The sequence below is a fragment of the Schistocerca nitens genome, chromosome 2, assembly GCF_023898315.1.
Source record: "Schistocerca nitens isolate TAMUIC-IGC-003100 chromosome 2, iqSchNite1.1, whole genome shotgun sequence".
In the NCBI taxonomy this organism is placed as follows: Eukaryota; Metazoa; Arthropoda; class Insecta; order Orthoptera; family Acrididae; genus Schistocerca; species Schistocerca nitens.
The window spans coordinates 197,253,586-197,272,680 of NC_064615.1; the positions used below are offsets into that span (position 1 = coordinate 197,253,586).

A 19,095-nucleotide genomic window follows, 5' to 3' on the forward strand; every position below is an offset into this window, starting at 1 on the left:
GCAGATATGAAGTTTAAGTATTTTTAGCTTGCTACAAACATATCTATGAAAATGCATTCCCTGTAAATAAAATTAAAGTAAAAACTAGAATTAACACTTGGATAACACAGGGGGTAAGAAAAACTTCAGAGCAACTTAGAAAGTTAATTAAATCAGGTAGGCAAAATCCTGCTCTGAAACAAATTTATCAGGAACAAAAAATCGCAGGAAACCAACGAAAGGAATGACTCCTGAATTCCGAAGTGCTACCGAAAGTCCAGCTACCACAATGAGTGTCCACAGGGAATTATATTGGGTTGCAGTGGTTGAGCAGCTCATATCATGAGGCACGCATTTCTGTAGTCACTGCTGACACTCTTGAGATAGTTCAAACGAGCGAAACCGTCTAGACAGTGAACTACTGTAATGGAGTGGTTTGGGATGATAAACGTACTATATCCTGTTGCAAATCGGTGGAAGGCTCTGGGTTTGGCGAATGCCTGGAGATCCTTGCCTGCCACAATGTGTTGTGCTAACAGTGAAGTACAAAGGAGGTGGTGTTACGGTTTGTCGTGGTTAGGGCATCATCCCCTTGTTGTGCTTAATGCGGAAGAGCATGAACTTATTTTACAGCACTGTATTCTGCGAACAGTAAGGGAAGGGTTCGGAATCGATGACTGTACCAGAGTGACACTGCATCCTGTCAGAAGGCAGCACCTGTGAGGCAATGGTTTCTGGTCAACAAGATTCCTGAAATGGACTGGTCTGCCCAGACTCCATACCTAAACTTAATGGAACACCTTTGAGATGAGTTAGAATGTCGACTTTGTTCCACCGAGCGAGGTGGCTCAATGGTTAGTATAATGGACTCACATTCAGGACAAAAATGATTGAAACCCACGTCCGGCAATCCTGATTTAGGTTTTCCGTGATTTCCCTAAATCGCTTCAGGCGAAAGCCAGGATGATTCCTTTGAAAGGGCACAGCCGACTTCTTTCCCCAATCTGATGGGACCTCGTTGTTTGGTCCTCTCCCCCAAATCAACCAACCAACTGACATTGCTCCAAGTATGAGATTCCAGAATTACTACCTTCTCTGGTTTGGGCCCTTGAGGAAGAATGGCCTGCCATTGCTCTGTAGACATTCAGACATCTCACTGAAAGTGTCCCAGAGAGAGATGAAGACGTAGTAAAGGATGGGTACACCTCGTAAGTTGAAACGTCTCTGTGAAGTAGTTTCATAAGACGCTTGTCGAATTCGGTACAAGTTATTCACTTTACTACCTGATTTTAGCTCAATTCATGAACTCTTCCAGAAAGACTGAACACTCAAATAAGGCCTATTGAATATTATATGTTTGTTTTAATGTGGGGTTTCGGTTTTGTTTTGTGGGAAACGCTGAGTTGGTCATCGTCTGCTGGGAGCAGACGATGTTGCTTCTCGTTCGAAGGAGAGCACAGGATGACCAACTTAGGTTTCCAATACCTGAACAGAGAGATTTACGCATCTTAGTCGAAGGCTGTTTTTTTGTGTGTGCGGTTGCTGACGGAGGGCTACGCCTCTGGCAGCTTCCGCTGCACGGGGAGCTAAGTAATCTCGAAAGAGAAAGCGGCACTCTTCGGTGAACGCTTAGTGAGTATGGATCGTAGCTCTTAAGGGGGGTTTCAGGTGATAGGAAGCAGGTTGAGTTAAGACTTCGTTATGTATAACTGTTGAAATACTTAAGAACTTCAGCTTAACTGAAGCGTGTGAAGCGATTTATTATTCCGAATGTGCCATAACTATATTGCTTTAAATGGCGATTTTTGGGTGTTGAGTAGAAAAGTGTGGAAGTTACCTTGTTCATTTTGAACAACGATGTACTAGAATTTCAAACGATAAATCTGATTAGGAAAAGCTGGTTAGGATCACTTCAACCGTACGTGAGTGTAATACTGTGTCGAAGCGAGTGTGATTTTTAATGATTTTTAATCTTATATTTTGTGTAAGTTGCTTTTGTCTTTGTGTGTCGATTTTATGCCACGTGTTTGGTAATCAATTACCCTTCTGGTCCACCACGGCACCGCAATAGGCTTTAACAGTTTGCTTTTTTAATGAGCTATGTTTTCTGCAAGAATATCTGTTCTTTCGTGCGCTTTCTGCAAAGCAGCACAACCGTTTGATTCGGAATGCAGCACGTGCTCTAGTTCGACCGTTTGCAAGCAGCAGACGCAGTTAGTATGTTGAATAATTATCGCACAACTTCGTGCATTGGTTAAACCTCTGTCCAGAATAGTGCATGTGTAGAATCGCAATGCGAATCTCACTGAGATATTTTTATGGTATTAATGCAAAGGAGATGATAGTATCATTGTCTCCCACCCCCGTTTTTTGTGTTTCTCCTTGCTGTCGTTAAATTGTGCTCTGTTACATTCTCACGTAATTCTTACTTAAATATTTCCAGAGGGAGGAGGAGGAGATTAGTGTTTAACGTCCCGTCGACAACGAAGTCATTAGAGACGGAGCGCAAGCTCGGGTGAGGGAAGTAAATCGGCCGTGCCCTTTCAAAGGAACCATCCCGGCATTTGCCTGAAGCGATTTAGGGAAATCACGGAAAACCTAAATCAGGATGGCCGGAGACGGGATTGAACCGTCGTCCTCCCGAATGTGAGTCCAGTGTACTAACCACTGCGCCACCTCGCTCGGTAAATATTTCTAGTCAGGCACCAGTTATGAGTAGTTAGGATGTGCAACCAAATACTTAGATACAATAAATAATGTACGTGAAAGATAGATTCTGTGGTGTTGCTTCATGCACGACATGGAGTGTTATTTATATGGCTACTTAAAGAAATTTGCATACTTGTAGTTAAATTATTAAAGGAATTAAACTAATCATTTTCCAGCTCCGTTTTTTTCTAAATGGTTAAGCCGTCGGCACACGGACCGTGCATCCGAACGTCGAGCGTTGAGCGTGCCTAGTTTCTGACGTCATAGCGTGGAATAGCACGTTCGGGAGTCTTTCCGAACGTGCAGAGCAATATCTGGCATGTCAGATATTCTGAGCGTGCGTCTGAGCGTTGACCAATGAGATGGCACAATGCTACCTACGTCACACGCACGCCGTCTCCCTTCAGTACAGAGTTATGGGACGCCATATTGGCATTCATTTCAAGCCTATACGTATATATGCCGTTTCTGAGAACCAGCAAATTGAGAATCAATGGGAAACCCGTTGTTAGTTGTGTGATTCGCTCCAATAAAATAATGAGAAACATCATATTTGTGGCAAAACAATTATTGTAACTTGCGTGTTATGAGAGTAGGCTATTTGAAGGCAGTGACACACTGAAGATCCACCCAAAACGCATTGTTCTTGGTACAATTTGTTATAATTAAATTTCAATTAGTAACATAATTATCTACGATTAACGTTTTTAGCAAGGCGTAAGACATTATTATTTAGCAACAAGCTATTGTTGTTGCTTTAACGTAATGTGTAGAGTCGCTGTTCAATACTGAGTGTTTGTTGAGGCGGTGGTTCGCTTCTTAAAACTTCCAAATTTTTTTCCCCAATATTTGTCTTTTTTATTAGGTTCTGATACTTTATTATTAGTTTAATATAAGTATATGCTATAATATTTGATGTTATGTAAATATAAGTTCACCTTTTTTTGAGGGGTGACTTTGTTCGATTGGCTTAATCTACAGGACAGCTTGCGCTACTTGTATAAAGATATTTTGCTCCTTTTTCTTTTACGCTTCGTAATTCACATGTTGCAAAGATTCTGCTACTCGGTAGGAACAGTGATCAACTAAGACTGACCTTGGGGTTTTACTAAAATGTGGGAATGATGAAATAATGTTTATCTTATGCAGAGATGTATTCCAAATTTGTACCGCACTGTTTGTAATGGAACTTTTATAAGCCTGTGTCCTTATTGATTGGACATGGTACTTTCCTTTTCGTGGACGATGGAGGAAATGTGCGTTTTAATAGAGCTAACGTGGTAATTTTACGCGCACCCTTTGAGTAAACAGTGTGATTTACGAACTAGAAACATCGCTCAGACTGCCGCTGGAGTGCTTTACGATCGCGTGTACCACGTTGGGGCCCACGTACCTTATGCACAAGTCGCATCGTTCCTGAGCTTTCAGCAGCACGTTGAACTTGGCACGCTCAACGTTAACGTTCGACAGCACGGTCCATGTGCCGACGGCTTTATGAAGGGCTTGGGCTGGTGGCGACCCTGAATGTAGTGTCACCGCCAGACACCACACTTGCTAGGTGGTAGCCTTTAAATCGGCCGCGGTCCGGTAGTATACGTCGGACCCGCGTGTCGCCACTGTCAGTGATTGCAGACCGAGCGCCGCCACACGGCAGGTCTAGAGAGACGTCCTAGCACTCGCCCCAGTTGTACGGCCGACTTTGCTAGCGATGGTTCACTGACAAATTACGCTCTCATTTGCCGAGACGATAGTTAGCATAGCCTTCAGCTACGTCCTTTGCTACGACCTAGCAAGGCGCCATTATCATTTGCTATTAATGTTGTGATGCATGTACCGTCAGACCGATGTTCACCAATTATGGATTAAAGTTAAGTATTCCAGCAGCTATGTACTTTTCTTGATAGTATAATTACTTTACCTGTTCCAGACCTCACGCCAGCCTGCGTGAGCTTAAACGCGTGCCTTTCGGCTATCTCACAGTGGCTTGGCTGTCTGGCCAAGTCACAACACTGAATTTCTGAATTTTTATCACTATTTGTGTGAGAGAAGCAGTTAGAAATGCGAGATAACGTATACGGCTCGATGGGAAACGTGGTGAAGATAGTAATACGTTACAAAGTGTACGAATAGTGTCCAGATTCTTTAGATCAGTGTTGTGTACATAGTTCTGGGTAGTCAGCGCGTACACAACTTTCCCACTAGAGCGCGCCCCGCTAAGCACAACAGCGCAGGCGCAGCGCTCGTCCAACTCCGCACTACGAGATGGCGCTGCCTTAGAGACGCACGAAATTCTGCTTCCGCCGATCCGCGTATTAATATGTAATGCAGCCAATGAGATTGCTGCTAACGTAGAACCTTTTCTCCTCGCGGATCACACTCGCGTAGTGATACCTGAACGCGCGAGGTATTATAACGAGTGCACAGACCGCCGATTAGTCACTCTGCATTTGTCTGCACCAGTCTACATTAGTCTGTACCAGTCTATAGTCAAGTTTCAGTCTGCACCCAAGAAGATTATCATATTCCTGTACATAGCCATGAAGATAAATGTATAGACACTTTGTCAAGTATCAGAGGTATGTGAGAATAAGATTAACGTACCAAGACCAAAGGAACTTCAGATTGTCAGTTGTAAACAGCATCCAGAATCAAGTTACGTAATATCTATGCTTTTTATTATTTTAATAGTTGAGTGTGAAAATTAATCAAGTTCTGTTTAAAGTTGGTCACCGTCCAACTGCTACTCTAAGCGTGCAAGTGGCATTTCTATCGTCTGACCTAATGGCAGAAGATAAACACGCCACGATAAGACCACAAGACATATTGCTGACACTCGCCTTCTTCGTTAGAGCGACAAGTCAAATAATCTGATGGTGTGTGTACCGAAGGTCTTACAGTATACACACCACAATCAGATACCGTTACTGCATCATCTGCAAAGTTTCAGAGTATTGTTCGCCTGCCCTTAATGTAGCGACTCGTGTAGAGGGGAGAGGACTGACCGGCTCTGGGCGCGGCGAGGTCCCTGGCGTGGCCCATGCGGTAGGGCTGGCCCGTGACGCGGGCGGCGGCCTCCACGGCGAGCCGGGCGACGTCCATGAGGTCCTGCGCGTCGGGCGGCGGGCGGCGCGAGTGGCCCCAGGGCGCCAGCCACGCCTGCGAGTAGGCGTGCAGCGACAGGAAGAGGCGCACGCGGCCCGCGCGGTCCGTCACGAAGTCTGCGGCGGCGCGCGCCTCGGGCTCGCTGAAGGCGCGCGGGCCCGCGAACCGCTCCGAGCAGGGGTCGCGAGACGCGCCCGCGCCGCCCCAGTGGAAGCCCCAGTTGCGGTTCAGGTCCGCCCCCGCGCACTGCCGCCACAGCCACCTGCCGCACACACACACACACACATACACTCCAGTCACCAGGTCTCTTCTCCAGCGTGGTAGCAGGGGAACAACCCTTACACACCGAGTAAAGACGCAATGTATTCTGCTAAACATCGTCGTTCAGCTGCCCCTAATTCTCGGTTTTATGCAACCCGCAACGCCTTCAAATACCGTGCGCAGGATTTTCACATTCTCTCGCTCATTGAGTACAAGGTCGCTAACATTAAGAAAGTTCGATTGTACGAAACAAATTTTTGCGCTTAGCACTAAATGCACCCCGTTACACATCTATCAGAGATCTCTAGATGCAAACAGATTTCCATAAATTACCGAACCCTTCAAAAGAAAATCCAAACTGTTCTTCCACGAAGCTCGCAATTCCTCTTACGCCCCCCCCCCCCTCATTCTTACATAGGCATCCTAACAGAACACGTCACCACAAAATTTCCGAAGATGGCCCCTAAATTTCGTCCCCCCAAAAGATGCCTTCATACACTTTACTAGTTACTGTGTGACATTATGACAATGTGCTTCAGATTTCCACAGCGAAATAGCCAACAATATTGTTCTGTCATGTGGAGTTTCTTAAATGACATCGGTGTTGATCTTTTCATAGGGTTATAAACCTGCAGATTGTTACTTCTGCACTTCCACTTTCGATGTCTCCTGTTAGTTTCGTTGTTTCCAATGGTGATACATACTCCACAAAGCAACACCTTTGAAGTATTTACGAAAAACTGAGCACTAAAAACGGAATAAACTTACAGAAACATCCAAAACCTGTAAGACTACACGGCTGATCACACACAGAAAGCCGGTCGAAGTGGCCGTGCGGTTCTAGGCGCTTCAGTCTGGAACCGCGCGATCGATTCGGTCGCAGATTCGAATCCTGCCTCGGGCATGGATGTGTGTGATGTCCTTACGTTAGTTAGGTTTAAGTATTTCTAAGTTCTAGGGGACTGATGACCTCAGAAGTTAAGTCCCATAGTGCTCAGAGCCATTTTTGAACACATAGAAGGGCTGGAGACACTTCGATAAGTGTGGCAGAAGTAAGATGTCTCTTGGGCCAAAAATACGGTTTAACTCCTGGCCAATCCTCACTTGTATTTTTTACACATGGTTCAATTTGCAAACAAAGCTTTGAGAGGGAACTTACATCAATTACGTGGCTGTGACCTGTCTGGATATCGTTTCTGGTAAGGAAGTAGTGCGGGTTGCATAAAACGCATCGGTAGGGACGTAGTGCGGGTTGCATAGAACGGATCGGTAGGGGCCTCTGAGTCACCCTTAGAATATTGCAGCGAGGTACGTTTGCAGCTGGGGCAGAGGGCACGTACCTGGCGGCGGCCGAGGTGTGCGTGGAGCGGGTCTTGCGCCACAGGCGGTCGGTAGTGTGGCTGTACTCGTAGCCGTCCGGGTTGGCCACGGGCAGCACGAACCACTCCGCGGCGTCGACGACGCGCCGGTTCACCTGGTAGTTCTCCACCAGCTGGCGCAGCACGAACAGCGCCACCGCGGGAGACACCCACTCACGGCCGTGGGCGCCTGCCGGCAACCAAACAGCCAGTTACGTCAGTGGAGAACGCCAAATGGCGGGCGCGACCCGCAACAGTAGCGATTTTAATAACAGCTACAACTCATTTAAACATGTACTTGTTCCATAGGTTCAGTTATAAGTGTGTCACGTGTGTGACAGGATGTTAGTGTAAATGACAGCTACCAAATCATCATGCAATAATTAGCCTGACAAGAAAGGAAACGAACACGATGTAAAAGAAACAGTAGACCAATTAGACTACTGTAACTAATGTACAACTTTTTTTTTACACAGTATACCCCTTTTTTAAAATGCAGTATTGCTATTTAATATCAATACGTACGAGGGTGAGTCAAATCAAAACCTTTAATATTTTTTATGATATTATTTATTGTGCACAAGTGGTACAAAGCTGTTTCACTTTTCAATGTAATCTCCCCCACGCTTAATGCAAGTCCTCCAGCGCTTACAAAGTGCATAAATTCCTTTAGAAAAAAGTTCTTTTGGTAGTCCGCGCAACCACTCATGCACTGCGTGGCGTACTTCTTCATCAGAACGCAACTTCTTTCCTCCCATTGCGTCTTTGAGTGGTCGAAACATATGGAAATCGCTTGGGGCAAGGTCTGGTGAGTATGGTGGATCAGGAAGACACTCAAAATGTAGGTCGGTGATTGTTGCAACTGTTGTATGGGCAGTGTGGGGCCTTGCATTGTCATGTTGCAAAAGGACACGTGCTGTCAACAATCCACGACGCTTTGATTTGACTGTAGGCCGCAGATGATTTTTTAGGAGATCTGTGTATGATGCAGTGGTCCTTCTAGGCACGTAATGCTCCAAAATGACGCCTTTTTCGTCCCAAAAGAGAGTCAGCATAACCTTCCCTGCTTTTGGTTCTGTTCGAAACTTCTTTGGTTTTGGTGATGAGGAATGGCGCCATTCCCTGCTCGCTCTCTTCGTTTCCGGTTGGTGGAAGTGAAACCAGGTTTCGTCCCCAGTAACGATTCTTTGCAAGGAAGCCATCACTTTCTCGTTCAAAGCGCCGAAGAAGTTCTTCATAAGCATCAACACGTCGTTCTCTCATTTCAGGAGTCAGCTGGCGTGGCACCCATCTTGCAGACACTTTGTGAAACTGGAGCACATCATGCACAATGTGGTGTGCTAACCCACGACTAATCAGTAAACATGCTGCAATGTCATTCGGCGGTTTTCCTTCACTATGGCTTCAACTGCTGCAATGTTCTGTGGAGTCACAACTCGTTGTGCCTGACCTGGACGAGGAGCATCTTCCACTGAAGTCACACTATTTGCGAACTTCCTACTCCAATTTAGACTTTCTGCTGTGACAAACATGCATCACCGTACTCAACCTTCATTCGTCGATGAATTTCAATAGGTTTCACACCGTCACTACGAAAAAACCGAATGACTGAACGCTGTTCTTACCTGGTACAACTCGCAAGTGGGGCGGCCATCTTTATACTGATACTGCGACGGTATGAGTGCATCTGCACTATGCTGCCACCTACAGGCCATTCTGCATGCTGTTTGTAGCACGCTTACCAACTTACAGGATAACGGCGCGAAATTTTGGTTTGTTATTACAAATTTAAGGTTTTCACTTGACTCACTCTCGTAGAATCGGGTTGGTGATTCTTTTAGTGGACATATAGTACGTCAAACGTTTGTTCACGTAGTTGTAAAACGATCACATTAAACAGTAATAAACGACTCCTAAATTTACAAAAAAATAATGAAATATACAAAACAAAAGCAGAGGAGAAGACCTGTCTCAGTGCCCAAGTGAACATGACAAGCAACTTACTGTTTACATCAACAGAAAAAGCAGCAGAACGATATTCCAACAAGTGATCATCAGAATACTGGTACACAGTCCTTTTTGCTTTCATTATCAAACGATTGCCTTCAAATAACTACCAAAAACCTCCGACGCACCCTTAAACATCCCCTGTTAATATTGTTACTATTCCAGGTACATCCAATTTTCTGCAACATTTCTCATTTCTCCCAATGCCCATAACGCAACTCTCGCAAAGAAGAAAGCTTCTGTATTCACACCCCTGTGCGCACTCAAGCGCGCGAGCTCTCTCTCTCTCTCTCTCTCACACACACACACACATACACACAATTGTGACAAAAATGGTACAGGCGGCAGGTTGGCGATATTTCTCGTTTCTCCTAGTCACACATTCACCTCGCAGTGCACGTTGTTTCGATCACGAATGCAATCGTCTTTGATTCTGTACACGTGACAATATAGACATAATCACTAGCTAAATATGGGGATATAAAAACGCACAAACGAGAAAATAAGGTAGCAAGTGCAGTACAATGTGCTAAAAATTGGACACCTGTACATAGGACAAAATAATGAACTCAAAAAAACGCGAGGCCTAACAAGCAGTTTTAAACTTGAGAAACCGATTGGTAAAAAGGAACATAAGTGCTACATTCACTACCAGTGATGATTTACATAAAGTAGGATACCCGTATAGTCTAAATTACACTTCACACGCCGGCCGTAGTGACCGAGCGGTTCTAGGCGCTCCAGTCCGGAACCGCGCTGCTGCTACGGTCGCATGTTCGAATCCTGCCTCGGGAATGGATGTGTGTGATGTCCTTAGGTTAGTTAGGTTTAAGTAGTTCTAAGTCTAGGGGACTGAAGACCTCAGATGTTGTCACATAGTGCTCAGAGCCATTTGAACCATTTGAACCAGCACTTCACACGTTCACAAAAGGCGGCATGACTGCCATTATTACTTCTAAAAGTGCGACTGCGGAAGAACGGCCTAAAATAATGCACACACAGTAAATTGTTATTACCCTGCTCCAAAATTTTGTGTTCCCTCTCATCTGGTAGTAGGTTATGAGACGCTCTCCCACTTTAAAATAGTCGACATACACTTCCATTGAAATTTTCTGTTTTCTTGTGTTTCGCACTTGGTTTTGCTTGTCCTATACGACGTGAAACCTTTGACTGATGATCTAGTTCAGATTGATAGTACGTGATGATTTTTTGTTGGTTGGTTGGTTGATTCGAAGGAGGTGACCAAACAGCGAGGTCATCGGTCCCATCGGATTTGGTAAGGATGGGGAAGGAAATCGGCCGTGCGCGTTCAAAGGAACCATTCCGGCATTTGACTGAAGCTATTTAGAGGAATCACGCAAAACCTGAATAAGGATGGCCGGACGCGGGTTTGAACCGTCGTCCAGTGTGCGGGTTTGAACCGTCGTCCAGTGTGCCAACCACAGCACCATCTCGCTCGGTGATTTTTGTTGTTGGAAGACATGTTTAGTCACTTGGGGTTTGTTGGTTTCTTGTGTATGGAAGTGTTGCCCCACCTGTCGCTTTTTCTAGTTTGTGTATGAACGCTGGATATGCCTAGAATAGGTGTTAAAGAATGGGGAAGGTTACGTTGGAGGTTTTCATACAACTGGGTTTTATTAGTAGATACTTCGAGAGAACGACGGGGGAGTGAAAGAAGAGGTATTGTGTGATAGTATTCTGATGATCGCATGTTCGAATATAGTTTTACTGCTTTTTTATCAACATAAAGAGTAAGTTGCTTGTCACGTTCAGTTGGTCATGGAGACAGGTCTTCTTCTCTGCTTCTGTTGCGTATATTGCATAATTTTATGTAAAAGTTAGAACGTGTTGTTTTTTTTATTCTGATCATTTAAATCCACATTAACAAACGTTCAATGAACACTCTTTTTCAAAAAAGACAGAACACCTTGAACTACTACAGATATGACATTCATTTTCACAGGATGTACATTAGTATGTTCTGCAGAAATGATTACATTTCAGTCGCCGTGGTCAGCTTGTGTCCTGTTGCGTTGTAGGCACAGGGTCCACCTTGGGCCCTGATAATTTATTCATGCGTGATGGCATCCGCGTGTATAAGGCGCGAATGGTATCCTGTGATATAGCTATCCATGCTGTATTCACGTGGTTCCAAAGGTAATTTGTGGTGCTTCACACTGGATCACAGCACAGAACCCATCGTCTCTCCATATTCCACACATTTTCGATTGGCGGCAAGTCTGGTCATCTGGCTGGCCATGGTAAAAGGCTGACATCCTGTGACACCGAGAAGGCAAGTGTACGTGCAACAACATGTGGTCGTGCATTGTCTTGCTGAAAGGGGGGTCTGGTTTATGGCGCAGAAAGGGTGTGGATATGGGTCGCAGGTTGTCATTCACGTAGGTCACACTGGTCACAGTGCCCTGGACATGCAGCAACTGTGATTTGTGGTTGTACCAAACAGCACCCCACACCATAAGTGGATGTATGCCTTGTGCGAATGCAGTCAGTGTGATGCCGCTTCCCCTGTTTGCGGTTAAACAAAATGCGGCCCTTATTTTCAAACAAACAGGAACTGTATTCGTCTGAAAACACTATCTGATGCTATTCCTGTCCCCACTGACGTCGTTACACCATTTCCGTCTAGCATGTTTCTGCACATTCTTCAAAGGTAGGCGGACTGGTGGATGAAGGTGTTAATACACGCTGTGTTACGCTGTTCCACTGTTCCCCTGTTGCACCAGAGCCTAGGAGGACGCAGATCTGTCCTGCAGTGCCTACACGAACAGCAATTTCCTGGATGGATGCATCACATTCTACTTTAACAATAACAAGTCCTCTTTCAAGTCACTGATTTGACATACGCGCACACGTCTCCGAGACATCCTTAACGTCTACTCAAGTCACACTGATTTATTACCTTCGGCTTATACCACCGGCCGGGGTGGCCGAGCGGTTCTAGGCGCTACAGTCTGGAACCGCGCGACCGCTACGGTTGCAGGTTCGAATCTTGCCTCGGGCATGGATGTGTGTGACGTCCTTAGGTTAAGTTAGGTTTAAGTAGTTCTAAGTTCTAGGAGACTGATGACCTCAGAAGTTAAGTCCCATAGTGCTCAGAGCCATTTGAACCATTTTTCGGCTTATACCGATAACGAGAGCGGCAGGCTCATTTTACCTGTAGATAGTGTTGCGCCGTGACATGAATGTTGACCTTGAATCCGCAGGGCGACTTGGTTCAAAGGCTAATCATTTCTGTAGAACGTATTGGTGTACACGTCCTGTGAATATGAACGTCCTACCTCTAATGATTCGAGATGTTACGTTACGCTTTCTTTCTAAACATGAGTACACAATTTGTTCGCTAAAGGGTATACTGCGGAGGATATACCTAAATGATACAGTTTCCGTTAGTTAGATAGGATAGCGCGAAGTTCAGAACTGAAATCTGATTCATGCATGGAGATTCCCATCACCAAAACTATTCGCAGTGGCGATAAAGGGAGTTTTCAGTTCCTGAAACTCGGAAGAAGAAGACAAACTGATGACAGCAGTCCCATCTTCCCTTTTGTATTTATTTGTTTGTATTGTATGTTAACCGGGGCCTAGAAAAGACGGAGAGGCTCCGTCCCCGCCGCAACCGCAGTGGTCCACAACTCCACGACGACTACCGCAGTCCACTTCACCCCTCCGCCGCCCTACACCGAACCACTCTTTCAGAGTTATTGTGCGGTTTGGTCCCCGGTAGACTCCCCATGGAACGTCTCACACCAGACGAGTGTAACCCCTATGTTTTCGTGGTAGAGTAATGGTAGTGTACGCGTACGTGGAGAACTTGTTTGCGCAGGAATCGCCGACATAGTGTAGATGAGGTGGAATAAGGTGAATCAGTCCGCATTCGCCGAGGCAGATGGAAAACCGCCTTAAAGACTATCCACAGACTGGCCCGCTCACCGGACCTCGACACAATTCGGCCGGGCGGATTCGTGCCGGGGACCAGGCGCTCCTTCCCAATCCGGAAGGCCGTGCGTTAGACCGCATGGCTAACCGGGCGGGCTCTTTATTTGTTTACTTAACCTGATGTGATTAGGGCCATCAGGTTCTCTCTTACATCGTACCGGGGTTTCATACATACAGTAACTTTTTTACGTCATAAGTCCCTTTCTTTTGTGAACATTCTGCAAATTATTCTTCAAGTGAAGAGCCTTGTAAATTTATGTGATACATAAACATTCAGAGACAGTTGTAAATACTCACAACATTCCTGGGGAAATGGATTTTACCAAGGTAAGTAAATCTTCGTATCTGTATTCTAAGAAAGTGAACTAACGTTATATGTGTCATAGTTCAACTCAATCTCCTCTCGGAGCAAGCCAAAGAACCCACTATTGTATTGACGTGCGTACTTCCTTCCCGCACAAAAAGCTCAATTCCTTGCATAATCACTGCTGCGTTGAGTTCCAGACTTGGACCAATACGTCGTGAAGTAAGAGGAGTTCATAATGGCTGGCTCTGAGCACTATGGGACTTAACATCTGAGGTCATCAGTCCCCTAGAACTTTGAACTTCTTAAACCCAGTTGACCTAAGGACATCACACATATCCATGCCCGAGGCAGGATTCGAACCTGCGACCGTAGCGGTCGTGCGGTTCCAGACTGAAGCTCCTAGAACCGCTCGGCCACATCGGCCGGCGGAGCTCATAATGTTTCGGCTCGTCAGTGTATGAGCTGCCCTGCATGTAGTGTGTTTGCGTAGGTGGAGGGTACTGACCTGCGTCTATCCAGACGGCTGGCTTGGGCCGCCCGTCCTTGCTGATGGTTCCGCCGGTGGAGACGCGGGCCAGCTTCAGGGGCAGGCCTTCCCACGAGTGGCCGATGGTGAGCACCTCCACCAGGCTGGGGTACGCGGAGCTCAGGTAACTCAGGTAGCGCAAGATGTCTGAAAAGCGAAGACAGCACACATATATAGATCGAAAACTCTACTTTTCTGTACCGCACCGCTCAAAAGTATTTTGTAGTTGAACTAGTACGATGTGTAAGTAGACTGTTTAGGTTTTTTTTATTGGTAACGCCACCTCTGTATGAAAATCACTGGCTGTGCTGTGTGCAGTCTGTGGTTGCCCTTTTCAGCGGCACAGGTAGAAAAAAAAAGGGGAGGCCATTATCCTCGCTATTGACGTTTCTTTGTAGAGAGCATCGCAAAAACGACACGGTCGCACTGGAAAACATATGATTAAACTGTGGAGCTCTTAATTTATGATATTTACTGAAATGAAATGATGAGAAACATTTCACATCTATTGTCTTTCTAGTTGAAAGATTGTTTACTGCACTATGAAATGCCATATGGCTAGTGAATGACGTTTCACGCCTTGCTTTGCCTATTTTGTTAAATATCTAGTTTCTAGCTGCACTGCAGCATTGGTTAAAATAAAATTTTATAGATGTACTAATATAAATATTTTCTGTCTACAGATCCAGTAAATAATAGTTTTGTGATCTACTTCCAAGAAAACGAGGGCACATAAATAGACATTTCCCTTCACAGGAATTGCATAAATAATTTCTTTACGATTTGGTAACTTATCTGCTAGTGTAAGTTCTCGTGATGCATCACTCTAGTGTTAAGATGTGACATAGGTATTAGACATGGCCATTTTTAGTGTAATACTTTTTCTGCTTGAACTTTGTCATGTTTAGGTATAAGTTATGCTGTTTGCCAGGAATAGTGCTACTGAATTTTAATTTGTGTTACTCTTCTAAGCCAGTTTTACTACTGATTTATTTTTCTTGTTTGCTGCTCATTGCCTTATATTAGTTGTAATTTATGCTGCTTGCTTCGCCATTTGTATTTTTGATCATTGCTGTTTGTGTTAATTGTTTTGTGCTGCTGCATTGCCTCGTCCCTTAGTTTAGCATCTGAGCTCAGTAGATTTAAGTTAGCTTAAGAGGGGGTAGACTATATAAGAAACTAACTATGATGAATTGGAAGCAATACATTGACAAGGTATATGAAAACGTTTTGGGCCAAAATGAGTATTATACAATGAGCCATAATTATTTTGAAAGAAATATGGTTGGAATACAAAAAGGAGGTATAGATAGGACTTTTTGGGAATAATGATGAATGAAGGGAGATCTCCAAGAACAAAAAAAGGTTTTGTTCACAAAATACTGCAGTACCAAATGTTATATTGAAAACAAACCCTGTCCTTTCCCCCTGTGTTATTATGCTATGTGTTTGTGTACCCTTGTGTATTTCTTTTCTTCCTGTCTCTGTGTACTGTTTCATAGAAATTTTTTTCTGTTCTAGTACTAAGCTACATTCACTATGATGAGGAATACTGTTATCCTCAAATATAATTTGCATTAATAATATGTTATTTTCTTTGTAAAAATGTTTATAGACATTATTTATTCTGGTTTGTTGCTCACATGTGAAGGTGATGTTTCAAAAGTTCTTCTGATCTTTATGTGTTTACTTATGTCATAATTCCTGTAACACTGATGTATATGTTATTGTGATTCTTTTGTAAAGCCTGTACTACAAATGTTATCTGTATTATTATGTTTTTAATGATGTATTTTGTACCTTTGTAATTGTATTCTCATGTTATAAAATTGTAATTGACACCAGTTTATCAAACTAAGTAACTTGTAAGCATTCATTTCACTGCACACATTTCTGTTGGTCATAGTATATGGACAATATGTGAGAAGTAGGGACTGTTAGTGTTTGCACATGTGTTAATAATTCAGCAAGGGACTGGATAACAGCATTGCTGGTTCTAAGGACAATTCCAAAAACTTTGTGAGTGCACAAGTGGTGGTTATGGACTTGCTATATTAGCCGCAAGACTCTTCAATGGTGATTGTGCACCTGCACAGTCACAACAGATGGCTGCTGGCCATCTCTACAAGGACTACAGTGGGTCTACATCTTTGATGATCCATCAGTACCATTATTTCTACAAGGACTGCAGTGGGTCTGCGCCTCTGGTGGCCCACCAATACCGTAATCTCTACCAGGACTGCAGTGGGTCTGCTCTGTGATGACCTACCTACCAATCTTCTTCAAAACGTCGAATGACTCTGCTGTGGGTTTTCTCTGTTGTGGCCCATTACCTGTCAGCATGTCAAGAGTCAGCACTGTCTCTCCGTTGGAAGGGCAACACTACTTCTTCAAGACTGCATGGAAATCCACTACGTCTATGTGCATTGTCTTTTACTGCTCAGATTTTGTGAAAAACACGGCAATTTTACTGTGATCAACGATCAGGACTATCTTTATGGACTGTGAGAAAATTTTAGCTTTTGACCAACATTGTATCAATAAGTGTGTGCATTTGATTTCTTTGTTATTGTAATTACGATTATGAAAAATTTTAACAAATATGTATTGCCCAGTGCCCAAAACAATATGAAAATTTTTTTTTGGGGAGCATGGGGGCTATGTAAGTAGACTGTTTAGGTTTTTTTTATTGGTAACGCCACCTCTGTATGAAAATCACTGGCTGTGCTGTGTGCAGTCTGTGGCTGCTTTGCATTGTTGTAATACTCGCCATTGTAGTGTTAGGCAGCTGGCTGTGAACAGCGCATAGCGTTGCGCAGTTGGAGGTGAGCCGCCAGCAGTGGTGGATGTGGGGAGAGAGATGGCGGAGTTTTGAAATTTGTCATTAACTGCCCTATATATATATGTATATGATGATATCAAGGTAAATACATTGTTTGTTCTCTATTAATATCTTTCATTTGCTAACTATCCCTATCAGTAGTTAGTGCCTTCCATAGTTTGAATCTTTTATTTAGCTGGCAGTAGTGGCGCTTGGTGTATTGCAGTAGTGGGAGTAACCAAGATTTTTGTGAGGTAAGTGATTTGTGAAAAGTACAGGTTAATGTTAGCCAGGGCCATTCTCTTGTAGAGATTATTGAAAGTCAGATTGCGTTGCGCTAAAAATATTGTGCGTCAGTTTAAGGACAGCCCTTTATAATTGTTCAAAGGGGACGTTTCAGATGGTAAACTTGTTTTTTCGTTCGCGGAATCAAAAAAAATTGCTTGCTGTTCAGACAGAAGTCTGCTTGATATTGCCACGTTTACATTTCTTGATTGCTGAGTGCAGGTAACCATGGGAAGAATGCAACAAACTTAACTACATACAGCAAATGTAATTCCAGTATTTACTTACAGCAATTAAATGTAAATTGAAGGTGAAGAGGGGGAGAAAGGAAAGGAAAGGGAGGGGATGATAATGATGTTTGGTTTGTGGGGCGCTCAACTGCGTGGTCATCAGCGCCCGAACAAAGTCCCAGTCTTTACACAGACCATTTTTCATTCACAATACAGTGCAGTCACTGTCACAAATGATGATGATGATGATGATAGAATGATGAGGACAACACAAACACCCAGTCCCAGGGCAGAGAAAATCCCCAACCCGATCGGGAATCGAACCCGGGACCCCGTGATCCCGAGGCAGCAACGCTAGCCACTAAACCACGAGCTGCGGACTGGAAAGGGAGGGGAACACTGCTGTCAGCTGTATCGTGACATTACGTGGAATCAGCGGCGACGAGTAAAAATATGTACCCAGACTGGGATTCGAACCCAGCATCTCCTGCTCACGAGGCAGGTGTGCTAACCACTGAGCCAGCTGTGACACAGCGTTATTGCCACCGTGGCAACTATCTCGGCACGCCTCAAGGCCGATACATATTCTCATCGAACGCCACCTATCCGAAGTCCTTGTCTATTTCCCAAAGGAGGTCCGACGCGTTTGTGTATCCGCACAGAAGAAGGTGGATCCATTGACCAGCTAGGCGACTTAATTATATGAATTAGCATTGGGATATATATATATATATATATATATATATATATATATATATATATATATATATATATGTGTGTGTGTGTGTGTGTGTGTGTAACTACGGTAATGACTAAAACAAAAGAATATTCAGTAGATTTCAGATAAGCTCTCTTAACAGTACTGAGATGAGGCCAGCCTCGGTCCTTCATCGTGAAGGTGTTTGGCATCATCTCACAACAGCTTGTGAATGTCTGGGTTCGACAAAGAAAAAGAAAAAAAAACTTTGTGTTCTGCCTTACTGCAGGTCTTGTCATGGGGTAAGCCTCGTCAGAGAGGTCCATCGCATGACCGTCTGGGGAAGTGATTCCAGTGGTGGCTTCCCGTTCAGTGCAAAAGGGGTTGATAGAAAACAATGTACGAAGTGGTCACTACCGAAAAACCACGCAAAACGAAGATAAAATTACCCCAAGGCACTCGATGGCTGATTGCAAGAAATCAGCTCGGGCGCATGCGTGATGATCTACAGGTAAAACACGAAGAGGAATTCAATTTTTCTACAGTTTAACGTTGCTAAGCAGCTACAGATCTGCACGGGAGGCGACCTTCTCGAAAACCTATGATAAGTGCTAAAACGAGGAAAGCCAGACTATAGTTTGCTAAGAAGTACGTGTCTTGGAGCACTGAACAGTCGTCAAAAATGTTATGGAGTGATGAAAGAAAGTTTAATTTCTTCTACTCTCAGACGGGATACAGTACGTTCGTCGGCTGCAAAACAAGAGAAAAGACAGAAAGTACGACATACCCACCATGAAGCAAAGAGGAGGAAGTATCATGGTGTTAGCCTGTTTATCAGAAAGTGGTGTAGGTCCTA

General features: G+C 44.2%; 1 protein-coding gene across 1 annotated transcript in view; it reads right to left on the bottom strand.

Moving 5' to 3' along the window:
• LOC126234920 (carboxypeptidase B-like) overlaps positions 1 to 19,095 on the bottom strand; it is a 250,260-nt gene that overhangs the window by 10,049 nt on the left and 221,116 nt on the right. Inside the window, exons 5-8 of the mRNA XM_049943660.1 lie at positions 14,186 to 14,353; positions 7,388 to 7,599; positions 6,863 to 6,891; positions 5,691 to 6,052 (exon numbers count right to left, since the gene is read on the bottom strand). Coding sequence (XP_049799617.1) covers positions 5,691 to 6,052; positions 6,863 to 6,891; positions 7,388 to 7,599; positions 14,186 to 14,353 — 771 coding nt within the window. The remainder of the gene's footprint in view (positions 1 to 5,690; positions 6,053 to 6,862; positions 6,892 to 7,387; positions 7,600 to 14,185; positions 14,354 to 19,095) is intronic.